Source organism: Prosopis cineraria, unplaced genomic scaffold (assembly GCF_029017545.1).
Source record: "Prosopis cineraria cultivar Desert tree isolate PC_DT_omini unplaced genomic scaffold, ASM2901754v1 PC11, whole genome shotgun sequence".
NCBI classification, from domain to species: Eukaryota; Viridiplantae; Streptophyta; class Magnoliopsida; order Fabales; family Fabaceae; genus Prosopis; species Prosopis cineraria.
The window spans coordinates 7192657-7206964 of record NW_026555342.1 but is presented as its reverse complement, the minus strand read 5'-3'; the positions used below and the strand labels follow the sequence as shown (position 1 = coordinate 7206964).

Genomic DNA, 14308 nt, shown 5'->3' with positions numbered 1-14308 from the left:
GGTGATGTACGAGGACATGAGTGTCTAAAGAGAATTCCAGATTACTTCAAAGCATTAGAAAATTAAAGCTTCTATATACTCCAATCACTTTGAACGACTATAATTTGACTATCAAATTGTTTCTCAACAAATTTTTTAAACTGTAGAAACATAGGAAGAGCCTCATTTTTTGTCTTTAAAGGATAAATCCAAGAGTATCTACTATAATCATCAAGAAACAAAATATAGTATTGAAAAACCATTCATTGACGTTATAGGTGAAGGGCCCCAAAGATCTGTATGTATAATTTGTAGTGGTTCTGAGGCATTTGATTTTGAGACTTTAAAGGGAAGAGAATGAACTTTGCCATATTTGTCATATTTGACACAATTTTTTTTTATATACACCAGCAGATGACACATTAGACTTTGCGCATTCTCCCTGCGGTACATTGAAATTTCGGACTGAATATTTTTTTATGAAAGTAATTGATGCCACACATCAACATTTACATATATCTAAGTGTCCAATAAATTGGCGTCTCTTTAGTAAACAACTGCCTATGGTGATACCTGTGCCCTGGGAAGCACAATAATCTTGGAAGGATGTCGTACGGATGATGCAGCTCATGCATATAAAAGCTAGAATTATCCTTGCTGGGGTAATTCTTCACTACAGTTGCAGAGCCTTGGTTTTTAACATGTTCTTCGTCTTCCTGGGCCTGTTTTCATTTCGTTTGTTCTTGGCTTTTTGTGTTACTATTTTCCAGCTATTTTTTTGTCCCCATTGTGTGTCTGTCAGTTATTTGTAATTGGCCCAAGTTAGAGTAGCTGCATCTTTTTTTTTAAATCATCTTTAACTTTAAAGTTGTCTTTAATACTATGTATATTTCACCAAATTATTGCAAGACTCAATGGTATCTAAAGATCTTATTCTTATCCTTACTCTAAATTCTTACACAATCTGGAAACCTTCCTCCATTCAGAGTTGGAAGGAATTTTGATATGGAAAGAAATAAAGTGGTTTCAAAAAGCTAGAACATAATGGATAAATAGTGGAGATAGGAATATTAGATATTACCACATAAAAACAACTTTGAGAAGAAGGAGGAATAGAACTTTATCTCTAAAAAATGAGGAAGGAAATCTGATTGAAGGTGATTAGGAACTTCATCTGCTTGTCTCTCAATTTTTTAAGGATATATATAGTGTTGAAGACACTCACATGACCTTGTTGTCCACTAAATCGTCTTTCCCTGCTATCAACCCAACTATTGTTGAGAGTTTGACTGCTATCCCTTCCAAAGAAGAAATCAAAAAGGCGGTGTTCTCCATGGGTCCCTATAAAGCTCTAGGATTTGATGGTTTTCCACCAATTTTCTTTAGATCTAATTGGGAAATTGTGAGGGACTCGTTCTACAGATTTATCACAGAATTTTTCTAAGGTATTAAGCCTGTAAAAGAGGCTAACAAGACTTTAATTTCACTAATTCTCAAAAGAGACAATCCTTTTTTGGTGAGCCACTTTTGACCAATCTCCCTCTACACGGTCTACTATAAGTGTATTGCAAAAATCATCAATCAACGGTTGAAAGTCTATTTGGATTCAACTATATCCCCCTTTCAAGCTAGTTTTGTTTCAGGAAGATAAATTCAAGAAAATATAATCATAGGGCAAGAAATCATGCATATTATGAAAAAAACAAGGAGAAGGCTTAGTTTTTTTTGCTATGAAGATTGATCTTGAAAAGGCATATGATCGCATAAGGTAAGAATTTCTTAAACAAGTTTTGATTGAAGCTGGCATGAGTTCAAATTTTATCTCATTAATTATGAATTGCATCTCAACAATCTCTTATAATGCTCTATAGAATGTGAACCAATCTGAGTTCTTTTCTCCCCAGAGAGGCCTTAGGCAAGGAGACCCATTGTCTTCCTCCACCTTTACACTCGTGAGTTATAACATTATTTAATATCATTTTCCCCTTCATTTCTGGAGTTATTAATAAAACATCATGCTAATGATGTTATTTTGGTCACCGATTGACGTTAACCAAAAGAGCATATGCATGACTGGGTTCCATTTCTACTTGAATGCCAAGTGATTCCCTATTCCCTTTCTGCCAATAATTTATCATAAGATGACACTTTTTTTTTTCAATACCAGCAGATGACACATTAGACTTTGCCCATTCCCCCTGCGGTACATTGAAATTTCGGACTAAATATTTTTTTATGAAAGTAATTAATGCCACACATCAACATTTACATATATCTAGGTGTCCAATAAATTGGCATGTCTTTAGTAAACAATTGCCTATGGTGGTACCTGTGCCCTGGGAAGCACAATAATCTTGGAAGGATGTCGTACGGATGATGCAGCTCATGCATATAAAAGCTAGAATTATCCGTGCTGGGGTTATTCTTCACTACAGTTGCAGAGCCTTGGTTTTTAACATGTTCTTCGTCTTCCTGGGCCTGTTTTCATTTCGTTTGTTCTTGGCTTTTTGTGTTTCTGTTTTCCAGCTATTTTTTTGTCCCCACTGTGTGCCTGTGAGTCATATGTAATTGGCCCAAGTTGGAGTAGTTGCATCTTTTTTTTTTTTTTTTAATCATCTTTAACTTTAAAGTTGTCTTTAGTACCATGTATATTTCACCAAAATTAAAAACATGTGATTACAATATGAAATTTGTGAAAAAATAGAATAAATATTTAATTTTACATATACTTAAATAAAAAAATTTAAATTTACATTACATTTTCTCTCATAACTAACAAATTTAAATAGAAATAATATTAAAAAAAATATAATTAATATCTCATCAAGTTTTTTATATTAAGAACCAAATTTTTCTTTTTTCAAAAAACGTCTTATAATAAAAATTGTAGTAGAGAGAGAAGGGGGGAGGTTCACTGTAATCATGAAGCCATAGGATGCAGGATCCGTGAAATTTTATTACTTAACAACTGAACAATAATAATAAACAAAAATTATATTACTTTAATGTACGCGATGACCACAAATCTATCAAACTGAATAAGCAAGCTTCACAATGCAATGTCTTTCGATCTAGTAATGAACTTCTCGATAGAGCCAAATTCTGATTCAACTAGTTACCGATACCTAAATACAACATGCTATTGCTCGAAAGACAATAATGTAATCAGGGACGCAGATGGCTAGGAGGCATCTAGAAAAAGCCTCCATAACTACGTTCAACGGTAACCTAGTCCTCCACTCTTTTTGGGTGAAAATATTTGTCATGAAGCTTTCCTTGCTTAGTCAAGCTTGACATTAGAATAGAGGAGGGTGTCCCTTGTGAGTGGCATGTTCAAAAGGTAGTATATCTGTCAGAAAAAAGAGAAATGGTCAATATTTACCCTTCCTCTCTCAATACCAGCTGGTATTGTCAGGATGAAAGCAAGAAAGAACTCCAAATAAATATCTGTTTATTGATTCTATCATCAGAAATATAACACGTGGATATAATCTAAGCATAATTTTGAGCAATACGTGCAGTTTACAAGAAAAGTTTGCACTACCTATCCTCGATAAGAGGTTGACACTTAATGAAATAAGAAAACAAATCAATGAAAAATTACCCCCCAAAAAGTCATCTAACCGGTAGCAAGATCTTATTGGTAAATATTAGTCATCCTTGCTTTTAAAAAAAAAAAAAAGTTACTTTTATTGCCTTGTTTTCGTTTTAAATTTTTCTTGCTTTAGTTAAGGTCACCAATTTTCAAATATTACGACCATCATTCACAGAGGACTTACCCCTATCAGAGTTGAGAGCAGCAAAATCAATCCCGTTACCCATGCGAGGGTTCGCCTGACCAGCACCACTTCCGCAAGTGATGCATTCAATGCTTTATCTTCCACCAACAATCGAGCAGCATGGTGAGAGGTAAACACAACATCAAGTGTCTTACCTAGCTCCTGAGTAGTCCTTGAATGAGAGTAGATAACTCCCACAATTTGACCTGCTCAATCATCAATAATTAACAGTTACGCAATTTAATTCTTTGGAGCAATCAACTTTAACGGTGACATCTCAACAATCCATCCGAGAATCTTCAAACTTTGAGAGTAATATCACTGAGGAATTATTATTCTAAAGAAAATCATTGCCAATGAAGTTGTAAAGCTCTTGTTTTAGATCATGTAGCGAGTATTTAAGACAAACAATATTTGACCTTTGTAAGCTTCCTGCAGTGAACCAAGTATCTTGGTTAAAGTAGCAAGTAACAGCTCCACCCCATCCTGAAAAATACTTTCAGCTCCATTTTGCTCTTGCAAGGCCTACACCATATTTGTTCACAAGACAACTATAATCCATGTTGATAACAAACATTTAAGGTAATGATGAACATAAATAAGCATTGAACCACCAAGAGAAAAAAAAAACTAAGCTCTAAGCACTTGAGGGAAAAGTGATATTCGAATTCCTTTCTTTTACATTGAAATTTGAAACTAAATCACATCTCTATTAACTATGCAAAGATCGTCTGTATTGGCAAATTATGTAGAGAAATCAATGCGCCTTTCCCCATGTACAAGCACCACATAGTGAGCAAGCAAGCATTGGCCAAAGTGATTCAGCAAAAACCTTAGAGTGTAAGCAAACAAATTCTCACTAAACTAAAGACTTGCATTTCCTGCTATCTTCAGTATGAAAATCATGACACGGAAGTCAGTTGCTAACATGTTTAAGGAAGTAATCAGCTTGTCAAACCCTTTAGTTTAATTATTCTACTGCTGCGTCAAATAAAACCATAGACTTGAAAGGGGCACGAGGTTTCCCTTAAATTAGTAATTTTCATTAATTTGGAACATTCACGTCATCTTTTTGGTTCCTTTATGCCTCATCTGGAATTTAATCAAAGTTTTCAGCAATCATTGGGGTGGGTACATTGACAACATTTTCATAACAAAATACCACTTAACTCAAGTATTATTGCTTCTCACTTTCATAGTTTCCACTATTTTGAATTCATTAACGTAAGCCTAGCCTTCAAAACATGACCTATAGGAATTTTGATATTAATAGCTTTTCTAAAAGCACAATCCAGAAACTATGACACTTCTAGTATGTTGTTGAGCAAAACAACAGAGGCACAGCAATAGTGGTTTCACTACATTCTTTTGAAAAGTTTAAGGACAGCTAAAAGAAAAGAACATGAATGCAGGAAACAAGAACAGAAATAATAAACACCTTAATACCACTGAAGCATCCCATCAACAACTCTGCCGGATTCCATGGACTCTGTGATAAGTCGTCATGCATTTGGATTGCCCTTTCAACATTGCGAACCAGAGATAGAATGGCCATTATATACTCCCTTTCTGATTTCTGCAAACAAAAACATGTAAATCTTCAATCAGATTCACAAATAGGCTCATGAGGTACCAAATAAAGTATTTAATCCCCATGATACCTTCGACATATGCAATTTCATCATTGCACCATTTGCCAAAGGGATGGTCAAGACTCCATTTAATGGCTCTTGGGCATCAGGAGCGTATGATCCACCCATCATAGATGCCTAAGAAAACAAAGATAAATTTCATTTTCATATAAAAATTGATAATCAAACAGCATAAAAATAACTCATAAAATTATATAATCAAGACTGACATAAGCACTAATTTCTTTTTCAGTGCAATCTTCTGACAGTTCATCCAAGAGAACCAAAGAAACATCATCTTCATCTGCATACATTTAACAAAAAATAGTAAGGAATAAGAACCTCCACAACAATCTATATTCTATTATCCCTAGTAATTATGAACTTTACTAAGTCTCACCTGGAAAATGAATCTCAACTTTGTCTGAACCAAGAATGTTTGTGCTTCTAAATGCATTGCTGAACATATTGTTATATTGGGAAATTTGTTTATGGTCTGCACGTATCAATTTTTTTTTGCATTCAATTATTATAAATGAAAAATTATAATAAAATAGATAAGCAAAAATCCAGCTCAAACACAGGCCAGAGACCGATAATTCCATTCACTTCCAGCAAAAGCACGGCACGGGGCCTATTGAATGGATTGGGAACAAGGATCGCATCCAACTGCAGGAAAGCAAAACATTAAGATTGATTAAAACTTAAAAAACATAATTAAACATAAAAAAAGGTTATCAGAAACTCAAAATCGCTAATAATTACCTTGGATGAACCAGCAGCTGAAAGGCTGGAAGAAGGTGCAAAACCAAGTAAAATAGATACAGCGGCACCAACTTCCTGAAGCAACAATGATGGATTCTGCAGAAAGTGTTAGTAATACATTCCAGTGAGATAGTGTGGAATATGATATTGACTACAAAAATAGAGCGCAGTTAAGATTTCTCCGTATATCAGGAGTTAACTTCGAAAAATCTTCTCACATTTCACATTATATACTTGCACGCAATTTGGTTCATTTTGCAAGACAACCACTCTAGAATACAATACATTTAATCAAGCGATTAAGACTTAAAGAAAGACGGGGAACGATAGGAATGATCTTACGTGAAACTTGGAAATAGAAAAGTTATCGGCACTAGCCGAAGGGGTATCCCAGAGGACCACAATTCACCCAGTGAACAATACTTCCACTTCCGTGGCTAGAACTTCGCGAGTCAATAGAACATCAAGCTTTCATTGATTCGTCACTTTTACTTCCCCATACTTCAAATACCAATTATTAGACTTGAAGGCTTGTGTTGTACGAATTATACATGAATCACAGGATTCAAGTAATTTTATTTTTCAAAGAACATCTTCTCGTAAACAAAGGAAATTTGATAAAGATAAACTCAATGAAATTACATAAGTTTACATGGATCTGTAATTTGAATCGGAAGATATAATATAATCTAAAAATGGTATAAGCACAGAAGTACCTCAACTTCATGGTCGGACGATCTCGTGCGAAGGAATTGATGGTCAGTGCCATCAATGAAGAAAACCGAACCCGAATCCTCACTCTGGCCAAATAATCAGATCAGAAAAGACAGATTGTTAGATCATAACCACAACGGAGAAGCTTACTCTTCAACCCAGGTTGATTCATTAAGGCAGAGAGAGAAGATGGACAAACCCTAGCTCGAGGAGAGATGAGAAAAAAGATCACAAACAAGCTCAAAACGCTGTAAACACGAAACTCCATCGCTCCAAGAAAGAAAGAGACGCTACTCGATCTCGCGGTTCAACGATGAAGCAGGAAGGGAGTCGGACTTCCCAAGTTGCCTCAAGATACTGAGAGGCGTCGTTTAGAATTAAAGGTAGACGACGTTTGTCGTTACCCATCCTTTGGCCATACAACGACGTCACCTCCCCCACCCCCTCTTTCTCACGCACCGATCCTGGACTAGCTTAGTTGGGTGAAGCAATATTTTTAAAATCGAATATAAAAAAGTCAATAATTTATGATTTGTATGGTTCAGTTGAGTTAGACCCGATAATGTAATAATTAAATTAAAAAAATTATATACATATATAATAATCTAAATATAAGAAATATATATAAAATTGCTATTTAACTTAAAAAAATCAAATATTTTAAGTTTATCATGACTTAACAAGCCACATGATATAACATAATATTAAATGATTAAAAAAATTAGTCATTTTTTAAAAAAATTTTGATAAAAAATAAAAAAAAGTTTTTTTAACAGTCCAGTTTTTAAAAATCGAATCCGATTTCCGATCCGACCACCAGTTTGAAACTACTCAACCTAGTTCAACCTCTAAAATGGCTTTTTCCTCTGAACTAAATCGATAACCAGACTGGTCGATAGTTGGACTAGTTCGATCGACCGGTCCAATCCAATTTTAAAAATATTGGGGTGGAGGTTAGGGATGAAAATGGGTCAACCCCTATACTTTTGACGGTTCGACCAAACCTATTTCAAGTTCAATTTAATTTATTTATTAGTTAAGTCTAGATAAATTATATTATACAAATATAAACTTTAATAGTTCTAAATCATATTTAAAACATTTAAAATTAATATATAAGCATATTTAAAAATCTCATTTTTAAATAGATTTTTAAATAAACTTTTCAATTATATTAAGTTTTGATAAGCTTAAGTTAAAGTTATGAAAAAAAAAAAAATTTATATAGGTTTTAAGTTAAATTTAGGTCTTTGTTTACTACACAAATGCTCAGGCCTATTTGTTAAAGTTTAGCTAAGTCTGATTTATTTCCACCAGTAGAGATGGGTAGGAAGCTGTATAAATTAAATTAAGATGATATATATTTTGATTATTTGATTTTGAGTTCAGAAATTAGAATATAAAATTAACGAAGAATTGATTCACTGGCTGAAAAAAAAAAATCTTATGCTAAGAAAAAATGGACCTAATTTTTAAAAATTTAAAAGTATGATCAATTCATATTGATATATAAAATATTTATTATTAAAAATTTAAAAATTTACAAAGAATTTATTATTATATACAATGATATATCATTGATAAATATAATAAATCGATCATAATATAAAATATAATGAATGTTAAGGTATTTGTTTAGTTTAGCCCTATAACATGGGTTATATATGCAAAATCTCCTAAAATTAAAACAGTATTTTGATTATCACTTAAACCAAAATTAAAACAACATAAAATTAAGTACAGCATGTCTTACCGCGAGATGAGTAGAGAATTCAACTTTTTGCGACTAGTTTTGTTTGTATTATTGTTCGAGGTCTTAACTTATTATCTATCAATTTTTAAATTTATGTCATATTTATTTTTTGACAATGTTAAAAACAACGTATATAATAAATACTAGCTCGATGCATTTATGCAGGCATGGTGTATGCATTTCGCAGTGATATTCGAGATCGAGACAGATAAATGTTCCAGTTAAAGAATCCAATATTTAAAGTTTAGTCAAGACTTGCTTTTAAATTTAAACGATTTTTGTTTGGGCAATTCGCTGTGTAATTGATAATTGGTTGGTGCAGGAATATTTGGAAACATGTGCTGCTGAACAAGGAGAGGAACACTCAAAGCACAGTCACAATATATGAATGTTCGCCACTTGCCCCTAGTAGAACTGTAGACTCAAGCCTGGACGGTGAAGGACACTGCTACTTTCATTCTATAGCCACGCGTCCTTTTTGCTATCCCTGTTCTCTCCTCCGCCTCCTCATTTATATATATAAGCAAAACCATGCAATTCCTTTCTCTCTCAGGTCTCACCTCCATTCCTCCAACAGCTTCTCATCAAATCCGCAAAGCCATTCCCCACATATGACCAAGGTATCGGCTTGAAACAAATTACACTTTCCACTGTAGTACTGAAGTGGTTCACAGACATAGTTCACAGAAACACATAAGTTGTTTAGACGGCCTTTTTTGCTAGAATAATTGATCTTCTATGTGAAAGAGAAATGATAAGTAGGTTTTCGGCTGATTACTGATTGCTATTTTTTTTTTTTTTGGGGACAAATACTGATTGCTAATTACCTGCAGTTGAAGTGTAAAAAGATAGGCAATGGAAGTCACTTCTGCTAACTTTAGTTTATTGAGATCAGATTACGGCTTTACACAGACTTTTTGTGCATTATTCCACCACACGTATGGAGTCTGAGGTTTATATCTGGTCCTCACGCAACTATTTTCTGACTTCAAACCTTTGTTTTTATTATTGTGCGTTGGGCAGGGCTCTGTTAATTCACACAAAAGAAAGTCTTCTTTGGATAATCTTGTAAACCCTCCTGCATCCAAGGTGTGAAATTTCCTTTTTGGTCATGGAATGGAGTTCTTTTTTGGAGGATGCTTTCCAACTTCTACATGTTTCATTTTTTGTTCATTTTGTCAGCAGTTGCCGTTGGCTTCTCTAGGTTTCTGCTTTATAATATATTTAGGATCTAAAGAACTTGAATGAGGGTGCCTTCTGTATTCACAAATTGACGATATATACTGCGGTTGGAGGGTGAAATTGGCCTCAAATACATTTTTAGCTGTTTAAGAGTCACTTTCTCTCTGTCCTTTGGATCAATCACAAGCCTGAGTTCTTCAACACAAATAATTCGAAATGACATTTAAAACTCTGAGGCATGACTGATATAGATGTATGGATCAGATAAAATTATTTTTTTCCTACTTCAAATAACATTTTTCTACTGTAGATTACAAGATGCAGTCCGGAAGAAGCTTTGTTTGATAAGATGAAGGTATGCATGCTTTCCTTCAGGCTTTAATTCGATGCATCTCTGTATGATTTACGTGCTTGAAAATGCTTTATCACCTGAGAAATACTTCTCCAATACTTCTCCACGGAAGAATATATAACCAAAGTCTGAAAGGAGCGGATAAAGTGAATAATGCAGAAACAGTAAGTATATGTGCTGAGATGTCTCACTTAGAGAAAGAAAGCTGTGTTTGCCTTCTGCTTTTTATGAACTCCTGTGCTTGCTTTCTTTTATAACTTCTTTCACTGACATTATCTCATTTATATCCTTTGTCATTTGCTATATCATATAGCACTTAGCCAAGCCCAAGCCCAAACAAGTTCACTTGGAGACCAAATTTTTATGGGGCCAATATTGACTCTATTGCTGCAATATACCTGTTTCTCATTAATGTTTCTCAGTTCTCGAAGTCTGCAACCTTATCCTTGCATTTGACAGAAGCCAGAGGAATACTTGATTAGAGCCGAAAAAGATGATGAGAATGAGGACAAAATTGAAAATGAGCATGGTGGTGATGATGGAGAAGGTGAAGATGCTGAGATTGGCAATGATCTTCAAGATGAGGCGGCGTACTTGTCACGAGACGAAGGCCCAACTTCTACAGAGGTATCAATCCGTTAATTTAACTGGAGAATCTGTGTAATTTACATGTTTACAGTAATATTAACTTTTCCTCATAAAGAGGGAACTTGAAAAGGGTTTTCCAGCAGAAGATGCAGATGAGGAGAATAAGTCTGCTAGACATTTCAGCCATGGATCTTACCTGGTTCAAGGAAAGCTAGACCATGGAATGGAAGATTATATTTTCGCTGAACATAGGAACATCAATGGCTACGACTTAGGGCTATATGCAATTTTTGACGGCCATGCTGGTCGAGTGGTCGCAAAATACTTGCAACGCCATCTATTTGAGAGAATATTGAATGAGGTGTGTGGCATATCTTTTAGTCATTTTAAAAATACTTGAGGTATTGTTAATATGTTATCTTTCGAGTCCTTCAATGAAAGTATTGTATATCTTAGTTCATACCATTGCTAATATTGTGTTCCTTTATTATGCAACGGTTAGCCTGATTTCTGGAAAAATCCAGTACGTGCTCTTAAGAGAACATGTAAGGCTGTAGATGAGGAGATCTTAGAAAAGATAGCAGATTCACGAGGGGGATCAACAGCTGTTGTAGCAATATTAATTAATGGAGTGAGGTTACTAGTAGCTAATGTTGGCGATTCTCGAGCAATATTATGCAGAAATGGTTCAGCAAAACAAATTACAGTAGATCATGAACCACAGAGAGAGAAGGACCTTGTTGAGAGCAGAGGAGGTTTTGTGACCAAGGCACCTGGTAATGATATCATGCTACAATCAAAATATCCTGCAAATTTTTAACTGTTATTTAGTTTTAGAATCAGTCAAATTCTTTTACCAGAGTAGGTCGGATATTAGAAGAACAACCATTACATGCTTGTAACTCTTTAAGTGATCATTGGAGTCCTACTTAGTAATTTTGAACAACCAGTAATGTCCTTTTGACCTTTTCAACAATTACTTTGCTTAATATGATGATTTTACCTGTGAACTTAGGGTGTGTTCCAAGAGTGGATGGCGTATTAGCAATGAGTAGGGCATTTGGGGATGGAAGATTGAAGGAACATATTACTGCAGAACCAGATGTGATGGTCCAAAACATCACCGAGGACACTGAGTTCATCATTTTGGCTAGTGATGGCCTCTGGAAGGTAATATTTGTATCAGAATATTTGCATATGAAGAACTCACACAGTATTTGCTATCAAGTTTTTCAAAAAAAAAAAAGAAAAAGAAAAAGAAAAAGAAAACTTCAAATGTGGAAATTATTTTTTAGAAGCTTTGTAGACTTGAAAATATGTTTCACATGTTCTGATGTTGACAAAGTACTTGATGATAAACTAATTACTTGAAAAGTAGTTGATACACAAGTTAATCCTACACAATAACATAATACATACAAGAATTCGGAGATTTTAAGCTTCACACAACTGTGTGTGTGTGTTTATAAATGCTTGATTTAATTGTTTGAGGGATTTATATTTTGTCAATTCGGATGATAATGTGTGGTGGGGATTTGGTCATTTTAGTTGAATCTTGTATTGCAGGTGATGACGAATGAAGAGGCTTGTGAGTGCATCAAGGATATGGATGGTGCTAAAAAAGCTGCAAAGAAGCTGGTTAAAGAAGCATTAGTTCAAGGAAGCTATGATGACATTTCATGCATTGTTGTCATGTTCTCCACTAGTTAATATGTTCCCACCAATGATTTATTTCTTTTTTTGATCTTTTACTCTTTACTTTTTTCTGAGAATGAACTCTCAACCATGTAGCAAAGACATGTGAGGAAGACTCCTGCATAGATGTTGGATCCAATTGATTTCGCAAGAGCTATGTATAATACTTCCAGCCAGATGAGCCCATGCATTCTCATGTTGGTTTTCATAGTTTGATAAGAATGTTACATTTATGCTGATGATTGATAAAGATTCAATTACATTTTTATGACAAAACAAAAATTATATTTAGTAAGCTAAGGCATGTGCGTGCTGTGAGAATTTGGCTTGCCGTGCCACGCACCCCGTGCATGTATAAGTGACTTCTTAAGTCGTGAATTAGGTTGAATTTTAGAGAGGTAAAAGGGAGAAAGCATGAAGAAAGAGGAAAAAGAAGAATTCCTTAGTTAGGGTAAGTTGTGGTTGGAGCTTGGGTGAGATGTTTGATTAATAACTTATTGAGTAAGTTTTGTATAATTCATACTTTCAATTCTATTATAATTTCTCTTAATATAAATCATAAAAAAATTAAATCAAAGAAATTTAAAGAGTTTGTTTTTTACCTTATAGTAATAAAAAGGTTCTCAAAAATTAAATTAGAATTTTATAATTGATTTAGAGTGGAATGATGGAGTTTTGAATTTGTAAGCTCAATTTTGGGCTTAATTCAATGAAAAGAGAGGTGGAAATTGTGTCCAAGCGAAATGGGGTCATTTGAGGTGATATAAAGTGATAATTGATAGTAATTGACTTAAATGGATTAAATGAAAAGTAATGAACAATTAACTGTGGGCAGCAACTAAGTGTTTTTGGTCAATTGAACTAATTAATTAATTGTGCAAATTATGTGTAGACTGGTATATCGTGCGTGTAAGTTGAGAAAAGGAGTTTGTAGAGATATAAGTTGAGAAAAGGAGTTTGTAGAGATAAGTTAGTGATAACTGAAATCCATGGATAACTTTTCTTGTGACAGAATGGTTGAGGTGACCAAATAACTTCTTCTGTTAGACTATTTATTGTAATTATATGTGAGTATACTATTTTTTACATGAAATTATTTTAAACTAAGCATGTTTTATGATATTGTATAAATGTTACATCAAATGTGCTTTTGATCAAATGGACAAATGAATATACATGATTTCATACTATATATATATATATATATATATTAGGTATTATGGATACATGTATAAACATTAACGTGAATTCTGTGATTGGTATGGAAAGTATGATAATAGAGGTGTGAGTTCACCCGTGTGGAGTGTAGTGAAAGATCAAATGGCATTATTCTTCTTAGTGCCCGATGGGATGTGGTATTGGAGAATTGTATCTCCTGAATGGCTTTTGAGGTGCAATATTGGAGATTATCTCCTTAGTATTTTTTAAGGTGCGATATTAGAGATTGAGATTTCTTAGTATCAATGTGATGTGATGTTGGAAGCAACGACATTCCATTGTGTGTATTAAGGAAAATCATAGTCCAGAAGTGAAATATAACACCTTTAGCCGGGTGATTTTACCACTGAATATGAGCTCAGGGCCAATGAAAGTATATATTGGTTTAAGGAGAGTCTATGATTTCAAGTCAGGATGATTTGGAGATTGGGTTAGTAGTAATCATACTATATGCTAGAAAAGCAGTGAAAAGTAGTGAATAGTAGTGAACATACTTCTAAAAGTGGTGAAATGTTATATTGATGTGATTTGTAATGAAACATATGTTATATTATATTTAATTATATATTATACTATACTTTTATATAGTTACATGTGATAATTAATAGTATAAAGTTATTTTATTACTAAAATTTTTATTTCACCCCCATGG

General features: G+C 33.9%; 2 protein-coding genes across 5 annotated transcripts; one reads left to right on the top strand and one right to left on the bottom strand.

The window, feature by feature from the left end:
- Window positions 1-2902: 2902 nt before the first annotated feature.
- LOC129284925 (uncharacterized) lies at window positions 2903-7263 on the bottom strand. The gene is made up of 11 exons (XM_054920438.1): window positions 7068-7263; window positions 6871-6954; window positions 6155-6250; window positions 5983-6058; window positions 5790-5885; window positions 5620-5693; window positions 5420-5527; window positions 5197-5334; window positions 4178-4283; window positions 3759-3964; window positions 2903-3328 (listed from the first exon to the last, which is right to left on the bottom strand). Exons 1-11 carry the CDS (start codon window positions 7134-7136, stop codon window positions 3260-3262), a joined length of 1122 nt encoding a protein of 373 aa, XP_054776413.1. The 5' UTR covers window positions 7137-7263; the 3' UTR covers window positions 2903-3259.
- Window positions 7264-9018: 1755 nt separating this feature from the next.
- On the top strand, window positions 9019-12645 carry LOC129286775 (probable protein phosphatase 2C 39). 4 transcript variants are annotated; one of them, XM_054922804.1, is made up of 8 exons: window positions 9019-9241; window positions 9645-9710; window positions 10114-10158; window positions 10618-10782; window positions 10859-11104; window positions 11246-11519; window positions 11759-11913; window positions 12310-12645. In XM_054922804.1, exons 1-8 carry the CDS (start codon window positions 9233-9235, stop codon window positions 12451-12453), a joined length of 1104 nt encoding a protein of 367 aa, XP_054778779.1. In that variant the 5' UTR covers window positions 9019-9232; the 3' UTR covers window positions 12454-12645. The 4 variants fall into 4 exon arrangements, with proteins under 4 accessions (XP_054778779.1, XP_054778778.1, XP_054778781.1 ...); XM_054922803.1 differs by having other exon boundaries at window positions 10615-10782; XM_054922806.1 differs by lacking the exon at window positions 9645-9710 and having other exon boundaries at window positions 9023-9241.
- Window positions 12646-14308: the final 1663 nt, after the last annotated feature.